Raw genomic sequence first — 19,796 nt, 5'->3', positions numbered from 1 at the left:
CTATATTATTCTACTTATAATTATGGACTGTGGAATAACGTCAAGTTCATAGGATCCAAGTTGAACAACTAGCAATTACTATTCTGTCTTTCTTCAAATTTTGTATACTTCTTTTGAATTTTTTGGGTTGTACTAAAAGCTAGTACACAACATCCTACGAAACTTCTTTACAAATTTAAATTGAATTTGGATGCATCCAGTGAATGGAATTGACCCTATGAAATTTCTTTTGTTATAAGTTGGTAACTATCTGTACACATTCCAGCTACATTACATCCTCAGATTTTGTGCTCGTTTTAGGAGTAACGTGTGCTTCCATTCTCTACTAAATGTTAGATTTTCAGCATAAGATAGATTGATGTATTTATGCAGTTAAATAAATGAAATTAAACTTAGAACAATATGTTTAAGTTATTATATGAATGAATTTATTTTATAAAAGAAGAAAAAGGAAAAAAAAATAGCGATCTTCAACCTCCCCAATTAAGTTCAACTAGACGACCTTGCCACAAAGTATATATAGAAGGTCAAAACTTCTTTGCAGGGGTTTGTTCACATGATAAAACTAATTTTTGCTAAGATAAAACACTAGGGATATTTTCCACCCTTGTACTTTTATCACCACAATCACCACTTTCAAATAACTCTTGTCCGTGGAAAAAAGAAATCAGATAAGTGAAAAACCAAATGTCAAACTCTATTTACCAGTGGATTTCCATTTCTTCTACCTTATCAAGGTCAAACTCAAACGTGAAACAAATAAGATAGGGATCGATGACTTTTCTTGTTTGATTAGGGAGACTTTTATCCATCATAATCAACAAAGAAACCAAAATGACTATCCTAATAAATCTATGTACGGATAATCACAAGTGCATTTGATATTACACCACATATGGTTGAAATTTGCAACTTGGAAGCCACCATTGCTGACCACCGACGGAAGTCCTAAAAGCCACAAATCCTCATTTCTTCCAAGATTCTTTCCATTTATACGACATATATCAAAGCCAAAACAAATAGCCACAAACCATCTTCTTTCTTCCAAGACTAACTCTGAGAGATGGGAAATGCTATATCTCCTTATTGTTGTCAACTAAGTTCAAGTTCGATAGTGAAGCTCATATTTTATGGAGGCAAAACAAGGGTTGTCTCAGCTGGAAAGGCTTCAGCGGGAAAGATTATGTTCGAGTTCCCAGATCATATGGTTTGTCATGCAGATTCATTCTTCATAGGTCATCCAATTCCAGTACTAGACATAGATGATGAACTTATCGCAGGGGAAACCTACTTTGTTCTCCCTCTTGATTGCTTCACAAATAATGTCCTCTCAGCTTCTTCTTTGGCAACCCTAAGAAGATCTATCTCATCTGGTTCGAAACCAGCCGCTGTAAATTTCAAGGAATGCCCATTTGAACATGTGAAGGGTACAAATGGAAGGGTTTTGATCAAGGTCAGGCCAGAATTCATAATTAAGCTTCTAACAAGAGATCAAGAAACAGGTGATGAAGATAGCAGATCTCTTAGTCCTAGTCATGGCTTCCTTTGTAGTACACCGGAGTTGAAGAAACACTATGATCAAATGGTAGGGTCTAAAGACAATGCTTGGTCGCCGAAACTTGAGACCATCACTGAGTACAAAATTAGGTATTCGCCCTGTAGGTTTATAGGTTTTGAAAGAAAACAAGGAGAGGCCGAATGTTGATGCAATGCAAATATGTGACTTTTTGGAAGTCTTTTGTTTGTTTGTTGTAATCATCCATCAAGTTATGCTTGAAATGTACAGAATCTTCAGAATGGCATTGTTTTAGGGTAGGTAAACAATAGTTGTAGTCTTGAAATTTGGAAACTGCTTATTTTTAGGTAAATATTAGTAGATGTGTCTTGATCGGCACAGCATGAATTAGTAATCATTTGATCGAAGCATGAATTAGTAATCATTTGCTGATGCGTTGTCCAACATGGGCGTATCTCATCCAGAGCATCAAGTCAAGCTTTACGAGTCCTTTAATTCATTCCCAACTATGGCTCGTGGGGCAATTCGCCTTGATAGATTAGGGATGCCTTCAATTCGGAAAAGTAGGCGGATGAAGGGCTGAGAACAAAGGACAATTGGAGCTAGTTTGCTGTTGAATGGGACATGGAGGTTTTGTGTTCGATTTATTACCTTTTTAGTTGATTGCTGTACTTCGAATTGATCTTTCTCAGTGTGTAAAATTTGCTCCTATCAATAAAAGTGTTAAGAAGTTGCTCTAAAAAAAAAAAAAAAATCATTTGATGGACACGGGTATTATGGTTTGATGTTGGTACGGTAGGTGCGATTTGTGTATTTATTATGTAACACGGTGTACAGTTGCACTATGCTGTTGCAACTGAATGTATGGAATCACATATATATTAGCTTTTTGTTCCAAATATTAATACTGCAGTATTATACATCCAATTATATGACAAATACAATAACCGTAGGAAATTTGATAAATCACAACCTTTGGCCCCGCCCCAAAACCTTAATTACTTGGTAGTTTTCCCTTTGAATTGTTTTTTGTGGACCTGATTAAGACTTTGGAAGTACTGCTGATACAAGGCATAGTACAAAATGAAGGACGCGGGTCTTCAACACTTCTCTTCTATAAAATGCACATGTTAGTTACAACGAATATTGGTCACATAAACTGCGTAGAATACGGCAACAAGGATTAATTCCACTTTGCATCTCCAAACTTATAGCACTTTTCTATTTTGCACTCTAAACTTTAATTTTGCATAATTTGCATTCTAAACTCTCAATTTTTATTTTTTTTTATAACAACGTGTACACTTTTTTATTACCATGTAAGAACGAAAAACAATATTCTAGAGGTGGCCCAAACCTTACCTCAATAGACAATGAACATTAAACAAGGAGTACTTACTCCCTTACAACTTGTGTGTGAGAACCCGTATTTTCCCTAATAATTTTCCTAGGGTTTTTCCCCTTTAATTGCATGTTTTCTGCATTTTCTGGCTTAGGAAATTTTTCTTGGTGGATTTTATGAGTAATTATAGTTTTTAGATGATTTTTCTAGTATTGGATAGTTTTTGAAAAATTAAGAATATATAATGGACGTGGGACCCACTAGTGCGAAAAGTTCGGAAAAATTCGGCCAATAAGGTTAAGTTTCGGATACTGGTTGAACTTTACCGGGTGTTAAGAGATAAGTAGAGGATGTGATGTGATTGATGTGAGAGGAAACAAAAGGATAGAAATGCTTTAAATGAAGTGACAAGTGTCACTTTAAGAGTGGATGACAACTATTCATTTTTTTGACTTAATTGACCCATTGATTAAATATCTCTAAATTACCACAAAAATCACCATATCTTCACCATTGTGGCCGGCCCTCTCTAGCAAGGAAGAAAGAAAAACTCTCCATCTAGTGCAAATCATCCAAACCAAGTGCTTAAATTTGTTTCTACTCCATAAAATCCCTCCATTTGGTGCTAGTAAGTGATTTTGTGGAAGTGTCCAAGGAAGCTAAGGTGTCCTACAACTCTCCCTCTCTTGTGTTATAGGTAAGTGGTGATTGAACTTCCTCCTACACCTAATGAAGCTTAAGTTGTGCTTAGTGGTAGCTAAAGTGCTGAAATTTGTGGTTTATTTCTTGGTTTGAGATGAATTGGTGAAGTTTTCAATTTATTGAAGAATTTTATGGTTTCATATGAATGTGATGTTGTGGCTATCCTTGATGATGGGAATTGATGTTTAATGACTCTAGTAGGTGTATATGATAGATAATTGTAACCAATTTCTGGTTTGGAAGGAATTTGAGAAAGTTAGGGTTTTATATCCCCAATTCTGTTCGGTTTTGTATCTCATGGTTAGAGGCCGAATTGGCCTTTGCTTAAAACATGAAAGTTGTAGGTATTGATGTGTTTGAGGTGCCTGTAAAATTTCAGGTCATTTGGAGTAGTGTAGAGTGAGAAATGTCGAAATTACTATTGCTGTTCTGGGTTCATCAGGATGGCCGAACTGCGCCTGTAATCGGCTGTTTTGACTGGAATTTCTTTGGATTTGGTTGTTGAGGTCTTCTGATGAAATGTAACTTGATGTCTTAGCTACAGTATGCCTTTGGAATCAATGAATTTGGACTTGTACAGACTGAGTTGGACTAATTACAGCATAGTGTAACTTGTAAACCTGCAATTAAGGTTCTGGTTTGGTATTTTGCATATTTGACCTAGTTGTGCTAGGAGTTGGACTGAGTGGCCTTCTACATTGTTGTAGCCCTGTCTTTTAGCTTCGAGATGGTGGGTCTTGCACCCTCATCCGATAAGCATAGCGCAATTTGTACCATTACCGCATAATGAGGACAAAACTGTTTTTGTTGTTAGGGCCAAGTTAGTTACATTTCCTGATTTTCTGGTTGCCTATGATGCTTGTATATGTTTATAAAACCCTATTGGGGTTGTGATTGGCATTGCTTTATGACTCGTTATCGAGTCTCATTGTACTTGTTTGCGTGTTCTAGGGCGTGACGGTGGTTCACGAAATACTTTTTACGGACGTGCATGAAACAACACTTACTTGATTGGTGAGTATACTACTCACTTGAATGTTACAATGTGGCTTTGCTATATGTGATTTTGATGCCTTGAAGGCTTATTTGGCTATTGGAATTGATTGAGGTGAGGGTGTACTTGACCGTCCTCACCCCTTGTGATACCGTTAATGACTGTTTACCGCTTCACTGATATACTGCACTTGCTATATGAGATATTGAATTCACTTCATGAAAACTGATTTGGTGTCGTTTGGACGAGTATCCAATGGCCTTACTGTACTACTGAGCTCAACCCCGTTGGTAGTCAATTGAATCGAGCCGGCGGGGGCTTGGTCGTGAAAATTGACATGCCACGGGGACTGTACTGGGGAATCTTGTAGTAATGAGACTCTTGATTCCGGTAAACTCGAGTATTACCAAAAGCTACTGATTGGAGTGCGGGTCCGGTTGGGGTATGTTTGGTGGAAGGGATGGGAGTGAAGTGGGTTCTACGGTTGGTACTCATAAACGTTGACGGAGAGTCAATGAGATTGGATCAAGAATGTAAGCGTGGAAATGGGCTCTTGAGAGCCGTCCGTATCCTTTTACCGACTTGTTTTATTCTTTAATTGTGTACTTGAAATGAAAGGTTATGCTATATGCTCTTTGTTGCTTATGTGGTAGTAACTCACTGGGCTTAAGCTCATTCCGTTCCATTTGTTTTCCTTACAGGAAATGACCACTTTTGGAAAGGTTATACTTGTTGGTTGTCAAGTTGAGCTCATGTAAATGTATCTTTTGGATAGTTCTTTGAATGAAACCCTAATGTGTATTGGGTTCACTTTCTTTTGATTGGCAAACCGAACATGTATATTCGTAATGAATGATTTTTGATATGCCGCTTTGGCTTGTAAATGTTACATTTCAATGTATGTATGTTTGTTGATATTTGGTTGAATTTCGGATCAACTCGTATTTCAAACGGCAAAAGAAAAATTTTGGCTACTCTCGGCCTAGTATCTGGATTCTGACGTGGCCGATACTGTTCATCATCGGCTTCGATTTTCATTTTTTTTTATTTTGTGATTTTGACTTGTTTACGCGCGTGGGTATGTTCCGGAACGTATTAGATCGACGTGAACTGATCCGTTAGTCCTGACGAGAGCTGGACAGGCAGTCCGCTAACCCCTTTGGTTCGCCTTGGGGGAAGGTGGGGCTGTTACATTGTGTCCTAAAATTGGGAAACGATATTGAATCCAAAGCTACTATGGCTTTAACCGCAGCTGGCAGCTCTTGAGGTGAATTGAAAACTCGCTATGATCCCAGGTTCAAGCCGGCTAATTTATCGGCTGCACCGTTCGCCTCTCTGAAGACATGCGAAAGCCGAATTGTAGCCTGAGCTACTATTTTCCTGATCTACCGGAGTGTATTGCATAGAGGCCATTTGGCCAGCGAATTCGAGTGAATCAGCCTAACCAACACCGCAGAATCGACTTCCACCGCCAAGCCATCCATACGTCTTTGTACACACAATGTCAAACCAAAAGGAAGGGAGAGGGCCTCCGCCGTCAAGACATCTGCATCACCAAAAATCTTGTAAAAATAGAAAATCACCTCCCCCTGATGATTCCTAACCAATCCCCCCCCAGCGGTTACCCCTCGCACTACACTAGCATCTGTATTAAGCTTTAGAGAACTCCGAGGTGGGATACTCCAAGATACAACCACATTCCGATGCGAAATGGCACCTGATGGAGCTAAAGCTACCCATAAAATGTCCGTATCCCCCAGGAAAGAATCGCTTCTGAATACCCGTGCTCTCCCAAGTTACTGTAAGAAACCTTCCACCTCCTAAACAACCTGAACCGCTGAGTGATTTACCCCTTGGAACCTCGCTGTGTTGCGTCTTTTCCAAATAAATCACAAGACAATAATCGGAAGAGCGACCCGTATATGATTGTTGTTACGCTTGGCTATCGAAAGAAACCAATGGAGCAACAAAGCTGAAACACTCAAGAATTGTAGCCTTTTCAGACCAAACACGTTGAAGAAATGTTCCCACATAGCACCAGCCACTGGACCATCAAGGAAGACGTGGATCCCCGATTCAGTACTTGCCTGACAGCATACACACCGTGATAATAAATTGATTCCCTTCTGCTGTAAATTCTCCTCCAAAGGCAGAAAATTGTGAATCAGCCTCCACACAAAGAATGACATTTTGATAGGAGCGATGGCATTCCAAATCCACACCGGAGACCGGTGAGATATTCCTCCTAAACTCTCAATCTTAAACACTTTGCTCTCTAAATTATCAACTTTATCCTATTTCAGTCAATCAATGACAATGTTAACCAAATTAATGAGATAAAGAATGACACTACAAATTAATGACATTGTATCATTTTTTACGAGCAAGCGATTTGAAAAATCCAATTATCATTCTCTCTACAAAAATCTCTTTGGGTTTGTTCTTCGTTGCATGGCTGCCCTTCAGCTGTCAGCTGAGGGGCAAGGATCTCCTACAGAAAAAAAAATCTTTCTCCCAACTTTTCTCTCAGCCTTCAACATCTTCTAATCAAATTTGACAGGCAACTGTCTATAAAGGTGAAGCTGCGGTCATTTTCTCCAGAACAGATGCAGAAAAACTTGCGGCGCCGTTTCGATGGACTTTGGTTGGAAAATTTTCTCATGGGAGACCTTCGTTAGAGGATATTCGCAAGTTCTTTGCTTTGTTAAATCTAAAAGACCACATTTCCATTGGATTGATGGACTATAGGCATGTTCTGATTAAGTGCTCTGCTGAAGTAGATTTTAACAGGATTTGGACGAGAGGGATTTGGCAATTGGATAAATTTCCGATGCGTGTATTTCGCTGGACCAGGGAGTTTCATGTGCTTAGAGAGTCATCTCTGGTACCGGTTTGGGTTGAGCTTCCAAATTTACTTATTCATTATTTTGATAAACATTATTTGTTCTCCATATTATCTCCAGTAGGAAGACCTTTGTTCCTGGATTCGGCAATGGCTGCTGGGACGCATCCTAGTGTTGCTAGGGTGTGTGTGGAGATCGATGTGGCGAAACCTGTTATGCCGAGGATCTGGGTAGCTGTTGAAGGAGAATCAGGCTTTTGGCAAAGAATTGTACCAGATAACATGCCAACATATTGTTCATCTTGCTGGAGATTGGGTCATTTGTCTGAGAACTGCAAGAAGAACTTCACCGAGGGTGGATATTGACATCACAATAATCAAACCAAACGGCTGCAGCATGGTTCAAAATTACTTGGGAACAATCGGCATGGGTTAGTTATTACACCTGTGTGCAATCCAGAAGCTCAAGGGAAAATAACAATGGAGGTTATGAAAACTCTTGAAGATGCGTGACTTCCTGGTGCGTTTGAAGGTGAAGGAACGTCAACAGGTGCAATGGAGAAATCTGGTGGACCTGCTGATAAGCCAAACTATGCTGCTCCCGAAATTCAGCATGGGATGTGCAACCCAGAAGCTATAGGGAAAGTAACAATAGAGGATAAGATAGCTCCTGGAGATGAGCGACTTACTGGTGAGGTTGAAGAAGAAGGAACGTTAAAAGCTGCAATAGAGAAATCTGGTGGACCTGCTGATGTTGCAGCTGAAGATCACGCTGCCAAGGAGGGACGACAAACACACGTTTTTGCAGCTAATGCAAAGAGACAATCGATTGCTGATGATGACATGGAGGGACCATTGCATAAGGATCATACGAAAATGACAGACCAACTGGAGGAGGATCATGGGCATGATTGTGAGGGGTCCTAGATTCTAGTGGAGCAAACCTTGGGAGAAGTTCAGCAGCAAATGGCCGACACCACTAGCTTGATAAATCAAAGTACCGATAATGCCAATGGCCATGAATGTTAGCGGTCCCAGCCTATTGAGGAGCAGTATTTGAAAGGTGAACTTTATCAAAAGGCCGACACCACTGAGATAGACAATCTCTATGTCGACTTGCGTGGGGTTGATAATGAAGATTCCCCATCCAATGAGGTTGATGAAGGAGCGTTGCCAATTATCGCAGGAAACTTATCTCCAAGATTGGTTGTAACACGTGAGAGGTTGGTGAAGCCATCAGTACACACTTTAAACATTGACCAATCTGTAGTCGTTGAGAGGGATCGCCAACAAGAACGTGTTAAGGGTGTGCGAGCTTGTTTCCCATCCGACAGATAGCTACGTTCAGCGACATCATCCCACAACTCATTCCAGGTTTTTTCTCATGATTAGTGGTATATTTTGAAATATTAGAGGGGTAGCTAAAGCCCCTAATCTAAGAAGATTGATAAAATTAGTACGTATTCACCATACTAAGTTTGTTGTGATTTGTGAACCAAAGCTAGACGTGTCCAAAATTGAGTCCATTCATCTATGATTATTATTTGATTATACCTTTGTTAATTTATCGGGTGACATTTGGGTATTCTATAGTAGTCCTTTTGTGTGTTCCATTGTTGGTAATTCAGAGCAGCATATTCTATACACGTTCAAAGTCAGTTGCTTTCTACTCCAATCGTCATGTCTTTTGTCCATGCGGAGTGTTCAGTGGAGGAGCGTCGTGTCTTATGGTGCACCTTATTAAATGATAAGCCAATTTCTCTCCCTTGGTGTATTGGGGGTGACTTTAATGTTATATTAGCACCTCATGAAAATCGGGGGGAGGGGGGGACGTTCCGTTTGCTATAACGGAGGGGCCGGATTTCATGTCTTTTATGGAAGAGACGGGGGTTTTTGATGTAGGCTTTTCAGGAGCTAGCTTCACGTGGTTTAATAATCGAAGAGGTAGAGCTCGGGTTTCAAAGAGGTTGGATAGGTTTTTAGTCAATAGGGCTTGTTCAGATCTCTCAGACGTAATTTCTGTACTTCACCTGGCAAGATATCTCTTGGATCATGCACCGTTGAAAATTTCTTTTGTGGATCGATCAGATAATAAGCCGCGACCTTTCAGATTTTTGAATGTCTGGACAACCAAACCTAAACTCTTGGAGGTCATTCGATAGGCTTGGAATCAAGATGTGGGTGGATCTCCGTTGCGTGTTTTGTGCTCTAAATTATTGGCAACGAGGAGGGCTATTCAGACATGGAACAAGCAACACTTTGGGAATGTATTTGATGCTGTGCGTTCTGCAGAAATGGCGGTCCAACGGTCAGAGGAAGCTATGGATCAACATGTATCGGAGGAATGTCAGGTTGAGCTTAGCAAGGCTCAGGCGGAGTTGCGGCATGCATTGTCAATAGAAGAGCAATTTTGGAGCCAGAAAGCCAGGGTAAAATGGCTTAAACAGGGAGATCGTAATTCAAGGTATTTCCATGCGGTAGTGAGGCAGAGACGGGTTCAAGGAATGATACACCGCATCAAAAAGTCAAACGGGGTTTGGGTGGACTCGAATGCTGATATAACTACTGAGGCAATAAATTATTTCTCTAACCTCTTCACGGGCTATTTGGAGTCATCTTCTGATATGCGACACCTAATTCCACCCATAATCTCCGAAGAGGACAATAGAAAATTGGAAGAAGTGCCTGCCATTGACGAGGTTTACCAAGTCTTAAGGTCAATGGATGGAGACAGTGCTGTTGGCCCAGATGGTTTTACAGGCAAATTCTTTACATTCGCATGGGAAGTTGTCGCCCAAGATGTCTACAAGGCAATACTCAGATTTTTCTGTGGAGCAGAGTTGCCTCGATTTATCACCTCTACCTCCATTGTCTTAATTCTGAAGATGCCAAATCCCCAGGAGTTTTCTCAATTTAGGCCAATCAATCTGTGTAACTTCTTCAACAAATTGTTATCCAGGATCTTAGCTGATAGAGTGGCTTTTGTATTGCCCAAAATTATTTCACCCCAGCAGACAGGCTTTGTGAAGGGCCGTAATATAACAGAAAACTTTCTGCTAGCTCAAGAGCTAGTTTCGGGTATTGGAAAAAAGAATAGAGGTGGCAATGTGGTAATGAAACTTGACATGTCTAAGGCGTATGACCGGGTGGCATGGGATCATATTATTGATGTTCTCAGGAGGTTTGGTTTCGGGGAAAGATTTATTGATTTGATATGGCGATTGATCTCTAATATTTGGTTTTCGGTCATTATAAATGGGGCATCACATGGTTTCTTTAAGTCTACGAGAGGACTCCGTCAGGGTGACCTATTATCGCCTGCGTTATTCATTATAGGGGCTGAGGTATTATCTAGAGGATTGAATAACCTTGCCATGCAATCGGGTTTTGTGGGCTTCAAAGTCCCGTATGCATGTCCTTCTATAACTCATTTGGTGTTTGCGGATGATGTTCTCATATTTGCAAATGGATCCTCTTATTCTCTAAATGCTATCATACAGGTGCTAGATGCGTATCAAAGGAGTTAGGGATAGCTGATAAATGTGCTAAAAAGTTGTTACTTAGCACATCCATCGTTATCACCGGCAAGACGAAGGTTGATTGAACGTATCACCAAGTTTAACTGGCAATCATTTCCGATACGTTATTTGGGATTCCCACTCTACTTTGGGAGATGTAAATCATCATATTTTGGGGAAGTGTGTCAGTTTATTCTAAGGAGAATTATGTCATGGAAATCAAGGATGCTTTCCTTTGGAGGCAAGATAGTTCTAATCAAACATGTGTTGGCATCGATACCAGTACATCTGTTGTCAGCTGCGGTTATCCCAGGTAAGGTATTTAGAACTATAGAAAAGGCTTTCTCGACCTTTCTATGGGAGTCATCACCCGAGGAGTCAAAATTTCACTGGACACGGTGGTCTCATATGTGTTATCCCGAATATGAGGGAGAAGTTGGCTTCCGGAGGCTACAGGACGTCTATATAGCCTTCTCATTCAAGCTCTGGTGGAACTTTAGAAAGGGTTTGTCATTGTGGGTTTCATTCATGAAAACAAAGTACTGTAGACTTCTACATCCTTGTCAGGTAGAAATCAGGGCAATGGACTCGGCACTCTGGCGGAGAATGGTCAATGTGAGTCGACAAGTGGAGCTCTTTATGCTACGGGTTGTCAAAGACGGAGCTTGTCATTTTTGGTACGACAATTGGTTGGGATGTGGTACTTTGTTTCTCCGAGCAACGGTTGTCCCTAATGTGTCGTTTGGCAATTTCATCATCAATGGACATTGGGATGTGAATCGGTTATATCAGACATTGCCAAGGGAAATGATGCCCTCCATTTTAGAGCACCCAGTCCCAAAAAAAAGGGGTGAAGCTGAAGTTATTTGGATGCCCACGACATCTGGAAACTTCTCTCTAGCTTCGACATTTCAGGATATTAGGCAAGCCCGTAACAAGTCTATGATTTTTCATAGAATTTGGCATCCTCAGCTCCCTTTGAAAGTTTCATTCTTCATGTTACGATTGTTGCTGGGGAGGCTGCCGGTACCGGATAGGTTATGTGAACTTGGTTTACATTTACCCTTGATGGAACTTTTATATCAATACAAGTTTAAATCCGATTTTATACCCGTTAACTGGAAGTATACCAAAATTGTAATGTAGGGTATGTATCGGGTCGATCCCACAAGGAGCAAATTAACCAATTACTAGGTCCTTACTTTCTCTATTATTTAGACTTATGAATGAAGTTTAGCAGAGAAATTATATTGCTATTGACTACAAATCTGATCTACAAATCTAACTTAGCAAATGCTAAATGCAAATGGAGAAATTTCACTCAAGAATGAATCTAGGGATGTAGATTCCACTTATGGCATAAACAACATAAATGAACGGATTTACCTCTTGTTATTATTCTTGTTTAACAAGGGATTCATTTCCAATTTTACCAAGTCTCATTTTCATGATGAAATGACCTAGAGTAGTTTAGTTTTCCTTATTTTCATGGTGAAATACTAGTTCTACTCTGTTTTTCTTCATGAAATGCTAAGTAATCCACTTAAGTGTATCTCTATTTTCATGAACATACAACTTTAGTTCTACGTATGTGTTTCCATTGTTACTACCAATTCTCATTGAACAATAACAACCATAAACATACTATTGGTGATCAATCAATAACAAGTAATCACAACTGCACAAATAGACAAGTTAATATAAGATAAAACAAGTGTAAATCACATTCAATTCATATCATTTAACCATAAGTTTCATCTACTCCCTAGATTAAGAAGTTTAGCTACTCATGAATGATATAACAACCAAACTCACAAGTTTATTAATGCAAAACATCATAAAGTACAAGTACAAGAAAGATAAAGGAAAGCTTAGCCAATTGATGGTAAAGCCCTCAAATTTCTACTATGTTCTTGTACAAGATGATTTCAAGTGAAAACTCCAAGTGCTTCTTCCATAACTCCTATGCTAGAGACAAACTTGTTACAAGAAGAAAAACTAGCTACCTTCGGTTCTCTTTTTAGCTTCTCCCTTATGTTTCTGCATAAAAGGTGGTAGAAAGGCACTTTTATTTTTTTTCTTCATGATTTCAACCACTCAAATTTTATAAAGGAAGTCAAAAAATATGTTGTTTTGACTTGTCAATAACTTATTTTGTCTTTCCTTTTGTTGCAGAAGCATGTGCCACCGAATTCTCTCTCCCAAGATAGCTGAAAAGTTGTGTGAAATGTGAGAAAAACGGCTGTACCACTTGCAGAAGAGAAAAGCAGATCCGAGCCTCGAATCCGAGGGGTGGAGAACGATCCGAGCTCAGATCAAGGTTGAATAGAGGCCTTTCTCTTATGGATCCAAGCTTGGATCATTTGACCTCGGATGCATTGCTCCAGAAATACAGACGAGGGCTCGGATCTCTATCTGTTCACACGGATTCGAGCTCGGATCCTGTGCTGGTTAATTTTCAGTTTTTTACTTCTTTTCCTTTTTCTTCATTTTTGCTCCTAGTATCCTTGTACTTTATCCTCCAAATGATCCTTATATTTTTCGTCATCTCGTGCATGAATTTCATATATCAATATCCTTCACATTTTCACAAAATTAACAATTAATCCACTCATTTATCAAATTTTGAACACTTAAACAATATTTAAGCAATTATCACCAAAAAAGTTCAAATATGGCTTTAATCTTCTCAAAACATACCAAAAGTTCATGCCAAACTTGTACAAAATGTATGTTAAATATTCACTTATCAAATTCCCCCACACTTGAATCATTGCTTGTCCTCAAGCAATTCACACGAAACTTACTACAATGACTCAAGAGATAAAACAATATACGTACTTTTGTCAAATTTAATTTCTCAAAAACCTAGAAATCAATCATTATGCCATTTCTCAAGTTACACTAAATACTCATAATATCAAATTAAAGAAGGATAATTATGCCTTAATTTCAACAAATTCAACTCAATCTCTCATTCTAACCTAATTTCATCAACAAGTAATTCACATAGTCAATTTATGGCCTTTCTCATCATATAACCATCAAAGTTTTCATAACTAAGAGGGATTTATTTATACTTCATTTTACTTAAATAGTGACAATGCTTTTTTAAATAGTGAAAATCGACACTTTTAGGTGAAAACTCCCGATTACTCAATATTTCACTTATTCAAATTGCTAAGCATACTCTTAATTTCAATACCTTTTTACGGGAATGTCGACATTTGTAAATGCCAATCCCCGGTCACTCAGTATATGAATTATTGGAGTAGAATAATATATATATTTTAAAGGAAAGCTTCCCTCTAAGCATAATTGCAGGATGAATCTGGCCTTATTTTGACTATATCCATCACCTACTTATAAAATTAAGTAAAAATGAAAAATGTCATTAAACATGCAAAATTCTAAGCATAATTTTCCTTATTTAACTTAATATACTTTCTAAAATGTAAAAAAAAAAATTCTAATTGCATAATAACTAATTCCAAGCCAAATGAAGACTAAATCTTCCCAAAATATATATAACATTTTATCCACTAGAAGAATTAGGCACTTAAAATTGAACATTTTGGCCATTATTTGAATGAAATATTGAAAAATATTTTGGAAAAATGTTGACAGAGTTTTCCCATATAAATGGACAAAACTCCCTGCCAACAACCTCAAGTTCAAGAAAATTATCCTTATAACAATATATCCAAATATGATTCCAACATTTCTAAACTATAAACAACTAAAATTATGCACTTCAAGACACAATCACCCATAAGATAAAGTAATCCCTCTCCCACACTTAAATTGCACAATGTCCTTATTGTAGAGGAAGGTAAAAGAAACTAGTACTTCCCTCAAAAGAAGTGGTGATGCAATTTGAAACCCCTAATCCTCACGAACATCCAAATTCTGTTCAATATGAAACAAGGGATACGAAGAAACATAAGTAGCACAAGATGAGTCAAATAAAAAATAAAAAATAAAACTTCAAAGGTTAACTCAACATAATAAAAGAAAAACGAAGAAACAAAAGATTTCAAAAGTCCAATTGGCACTACATCTTCATGGCTACTCAGAAGTAGGATCCACGGTCTCCTCAGCTCCCTGGGGACCATGAGATATGCCAAGATGTCCCTCTTCAGGGTTAGGAGTCGGAGTAGGTGACCGGCGGATGTTGAAATGATCTTCCATCGCCCGAAGACGGTGATCATGCCTGTCTAATCACTCCGTCATCCGTCGCTCCGTCTGATCAATGCGCTTCATGACACGTGTCTCCATACAGCAGATGGCATTGAGGATCTCTTGCCACTTGGATCGCGGCGGAGGGGGTGGTTGTGGAATGGGAGGAGGGAGAGTCTGCTGCGCCTCCGTTTCTAGAAGTACCGGTTCCTGCTGAGTATAAGGTGGAGGCTGAGCAGAGGTTGATGCTTCTCCAATGTTCTGCACCAAAGAAACTCCAAAGTCAGTAGGGATACCCAAGGATTTGAGTATTGAGGCATTGACCTCCTCGGTAGCCCTAGTGACGATCGCTCGCTCGGCTCCAAGAGGAACCTTGAACTTCTCAAAAATAAGGGAGAGCAGGCGAGGGAACCCAAAACAAGTTTCGCCGGCTCTCATGCGAGTTGTGGTCCGCATGTAACTGATGATGATGCTGGGCAGAGGAATTCCAGTCAACTACCTACCCACGCCATGCATCATCTTATCCAAGAAATATAAATCACTGTTTCGAAGCTCCTTTTTCCCACTCCTTTTCGGTACCACATTAAAGGCGAAGAGATAGAAGATCAGGTGGTATCTATACTCGAAGGAGTCGGCATATACGATGAGCTTTTTCAAACTGCCTCGCTCACGATACTGACCCTTAAGACGTGCCACAGCTTCCCCCACTTGCCATGGATCAAGTGCTTTGAATTCCTTGGTCAGCTTCACGTCCACACCCTCATTCTTGAGCTTGATATGCCGTGCAATCGTCTCCCTATTGATGGCCACCCTCTAGCCTCGGGCCCAGGAGACGATGAGGTTGCCACTGTGGCTATGTTTGTCTTCCACATTGGCATAGAACTCCCGGACCAAATTGGGGTAGTAATGCCGTGGCAATCAAAATATGTTCTCCTATCCAAGTCGCTTGAATGCCGTGGAAATCTTGTAATGATCGTCCACCTCCGGTGCCAAGTGCTTCTCAATGATAATCTCCTTGTCTAGGCCTGCTTCGTACCACTGTTGATTCTCAGCGACGTGAATCTAGTGGTATCATAATCCGGAGGTGGCTCGTCACGGCTAGTGGACGCTGTCTTACGCCTGGAGCGAGGCGGCGATTCAGGCGAGGGAGATTCCTCAATTGGTGACTCTTCGAGTGACGGAGTTCGTTCCTCGCTCGAAGAAAGTGTAGAAGTACAAATACGAGACCTTTTTGTGCGAGCCATAGTCCCTATACACAAACAAGATGAATAATCATTAGAAACAATATAAACTTGCTCACACATGTTAAATAAGAATTTAAGAAAATTTCGGCAGAGTTTTCCCTTGAAAAAGAGCTAAATTCCCTACCAAAATGTACCAAAAAACAATCAAAGTTTCTACTTAAACCACTTCAAATACAAATGCACATGTATAATATCAATTTCAATCACACTCTCAACAGATGGCTTGAATATTCCACTTTCAACAATTGAACATCATATTTCAGTTAGAATCTCATTAAAAAGTCCAATCTCTTGAGAATTGATGCATATTTTAATAATAGAATAATTTCAAAGTAAAAAGGACTTTTAAAAGATCAAATTCATCACTTCAAGAGTGTACGGTCCAATTATTTCTTGATTTTTTTTAAGGATTACATACCAATTGGTTATACACATTATCACAAAAATACCAACTAATGAGCTCCAATTCTTCTTAATGAGTGCTAATTATCTCTAAGAACAAGGGATGTTCAAGCAAAAGATTAAACATGCTTAAACTTAAAAATTGAGAAAAATATACAAAAAATATCACAATAATAACAATTTTCACAATTTTAAGCATGCAAGTAGTTCACATAGAGGAGTGATTTAATTCATTAAAGAGTTCATGTGCATTAACTTAAAATTTGAGAAGAAATATTTACAAAATAATACCAAATCCACAATTCTTTAAAAAATAAGCATAAAAATAGTTGTAACAATCTATTTGAGCACAATGTAGCACAATTATATTAAAAAATTTCAACATATAAGCAATTACCAAAGTATGCCCAAAAACTAGAAAAATGTAAAATTGAAAATTATGAAATCTCAAAGAAAATTGTAAATTGTTACCTCAAATGTATAGGATGATGCAAGAGGATGGTAATGATGCAAAAATGAGGAAGAAAACAGTCCAAATTCGACCTCAAATTGAAGAATTTCAGTTCAGCCAAAAATTCTTTAAGAAGATTAAAATCCTTCTTTGATGTTGTTTTGATGCGAAACAAGTTGGGGTTAATGATCACAAAAGGTTTGGGGATGTTTTTATGCTGAACGATTGGAAGATTAATGGAGAAAATGGAAGATTTGATGAGAGGGGTTAGGGTTTCGGTGAAAAGAGAAAAAAGAAACTGAAAAAATGCAGATCCGCAGCCTCGGTTTTGCTCTTACCGCGAACCGATCCGAGCTCGGATCCGAGCCCTCGATCCGTTTGGGTTTTGTCAAATCCGAGCTCAGATCAGCACATTTCTGCACTAATTGCAGAAACTGCAATTTTTTAAACTTTTCCTCCCTTTTTCAGTTAATTCCAAATTACACAAAGGTCAAACTTTTTATCAAATCCAATCCCCCACGCAAGTGTAATATACCATAAACACAATATCCAACCTCTCAAAACACATCAAACATATCTGCATTGCAAATCGAGGGGTGAGGTTCTTTGATCATTTTTTTGCACTTTTACACCCAAATGGCACCTTTAGGCATGAAATGCACATCAAATGAGTCCATGAGCATTTTATAAACATATTAGCACCGAAACTCACTTGAATATACTTGAAATGCACATTACATATATGAATGGGAATTCTAAACACTTAAAACACAATTTGGTAAGAAAACTTCTCTTTTTACACTTGTTCTTCAAATGCACCTTCAAGATGGATGTTGAAACTCCGGTACCCCCTACAAACAAGTGAAATACATCTAATTAATCAATTAAATCACACCAAAATTCAAGAACTTCATAAAAACACACAACTACTTTATTATTATTGGGTTGCCTCCCAACGAGCACTTTGTTTATAGTCGTTAAACTCGACTCTCTTACAGCTTCTTTAACTCTCTATTGTATTTCCTAAGGAGTAAATCACTCTTTTAGGAACCTTTTCTCCGGCTAAATAGGGTTTCAATCTTTGACCATTTACTTTGAATGGGGCACCATTTTCTCCTTTTATTTCCACTGCTCCATAAGGAAATATGCGAACCATTTCAAATGGCCCGGACCATCGAGACTTAAGCTTTTCAGGGAATAATTTAAGCCTTGAATTAAACAATAACATCTTTTGCCCTTCTTCAAAATGTTTAGGGAGAATGTGTTTATCATGCCAAAATTTCACTTTTTCTTTGTAAATCCTGGCATTCTTATACGAGATTAACCGCAATTCCTCCAATTCGTTTAGTTCGAACATTCTCTTTTCGCCTGCAGATTTAACATCAAAATTAATAGCTTTAATAGTCCAATAAGCTCTATGTTCTATTTCTACAGGTAAATGACATGCTTTCCCATAAACAAGCTTATATGGAGACATTCCCAATAGTGTTTTAAATGCCGTTCTATATGCCCATAAAGTATCTTCAAGCTTGTTTGACCAATCCTTTCTCGATCGATTGACAGTTTTCTCCAAAATAATTTTAATTTCCTGGTTGGCCAACTCCGCTTGACCATTGGCTTGAGGATGACAGGGGAGTGACTTTTTATGCCTACAACCATATTTAAACAATAAAGTGCCAATAATTTTATTACAAAAATGCTTACTTTGATCGCTTATTATTGCCTTTGGGACTCCAAACCTACAAAATATGTTCCGTTTAAGAAATTTAAGTACAACTTTAGCATCATTAGTTTGTGAAGGAATGGCCTCCACCCATTTAGAGACATAATCAACTGCTAAAAGAATGTACTTATTATTAAATGAGTTAGGAAATGGTCCCATAAAATCAATATCTCAAACGTTAAATAGCTCAACTTCCAAATATGTAGTTAGAGGCATTTCATTCTTTCTTGAGATATTACCGATTTTTTGGCAATGATCACAACTTTTAACCCAATTTCTAGCATCTCGATACATAGTAGGCCAATAAAATCCAGATTGCCATATCTTTGTTACGATTTTAGTTGTACTAAAATGACCTCCCGTTTCAAGGGTATGACAATACTTTAAAATACTATGTACCTCTTCTTCCGGAACACATCTTCTAATTATCCCATCTGAACAATGTTTGTAAAAGAATGGTTCCTCCCAAAAATAATGTTTAGCATCATTTAAGAACTTTTTCCTTTGGTGAAAATTCAAATTACTTGGTATCACTCCACTAACTACAAAGTTAACTAGATCAGCATACCATGGTGACTTATAAATTGCCATTAAAAACTCATATGGAAATTCTTCTTTAATGGATGAATGGTTTTCTTGAGGCATGTTATCCAATCTAGAAAGATGATCAGTGACTAAGTTCTCGAATCCTTTTTTATCTTTGATCTCCAAATCAAATTCCTGTAATAATAAAATCCATCGAATTAGTCGAGGTTTTGTATCTTTCTTATTTAAGAGATATTTGAGTGCTGCATGATCGGTATAAATAATAACTTTAGATCCTACTAAGTACGATCTAAACTTATCCAATGCAAATATCACTGTTAGCAACTCCTTCTCTGTT

The 19,796-nt window shown here is 38.5% G+C and overlaps 2 protein-coding genes across 2 annotated transcripts; both read left to right on the top strand.

Moving 5' to 3' along the window:
- The first annotated feature begins 1,008 nt into the window (after positions 1–1,008).
- Positions 1,009–2,282, top strand: LOC113702182 (uncharacterized). The gene has a single exon (XM_072072209.1). It carries the CDS (start codon positions 1,064–1,066, stop codon positions 1,703–1,705), a length of 642 nt encoding a protein of 213 aa, XP_071928310.1. The 5' UTR covers positions 1,009–1,063; the 3' UTR covers positions 1,706–2,282.
- Positions 2,283–6,264: 3,982 nt separating this feature from the next.
- Positions 6,265–7,762, top strand: LOC140016768 (uncharacterized). Its single transcript, XM_072070557.1, has 2 exons — positions 6,265–6,303; positions 7,115–7,762. Exons 1-2 carry the CDS (start codon positions 6,265–6,267, stop codon positions 7,760–7,762), a joined length of 687 nt encoding a protein of 228 aa, XP_071926658.1.
- Positions 7,763–19,796: the final 12,034 nt, after the last annotated feature.

Source organism: Coffea arabica, chromosome 1e (assembly GCF_036785885.1).
Source record: "Coffea arabica cultivar ET-39 chromosome 1e, Coffea Arabica ET-39 HiFi, whole genome shotgun sequence".
Lineage (NCBI taxonomy): Eukaryota > Viridiplantae > Streptophyta > Magnoliopsida > Gentianales > Rubiaceae > Coffea > Coffea arabica.
The sequence above is the reverse complement of the archived record's forward strand: the minus strand, read 5'-3'. Positions and strand labels throughout refer to the sequence as shown.

What these genes read in the sequence shown, in the direction of transcription:
- LOC140016768 (XM_072070557.1), top strand. Translation starts at nt 6,265, where the DNA reads ATGGCACCTGATGGAGCTAAAGCTACCCATAAAATGTCC. An exon ending in AAGCTACCCATAAAATGTCC is followed by an intron (nt 6,304 to 7,114) that starts GTATCCCCCAGG and finishes CAAATTTGACAG; the next exon opens with GCAACTGTCTATAAAGGTGA.
- LOC113702182 (XM_072072209.1), top strand. Translation starts at nt 1,064, where the DNA reads ATGGGAAATGCTATATCTCCTTATTGTTGTCAACTAAGTTCAAGTTCG.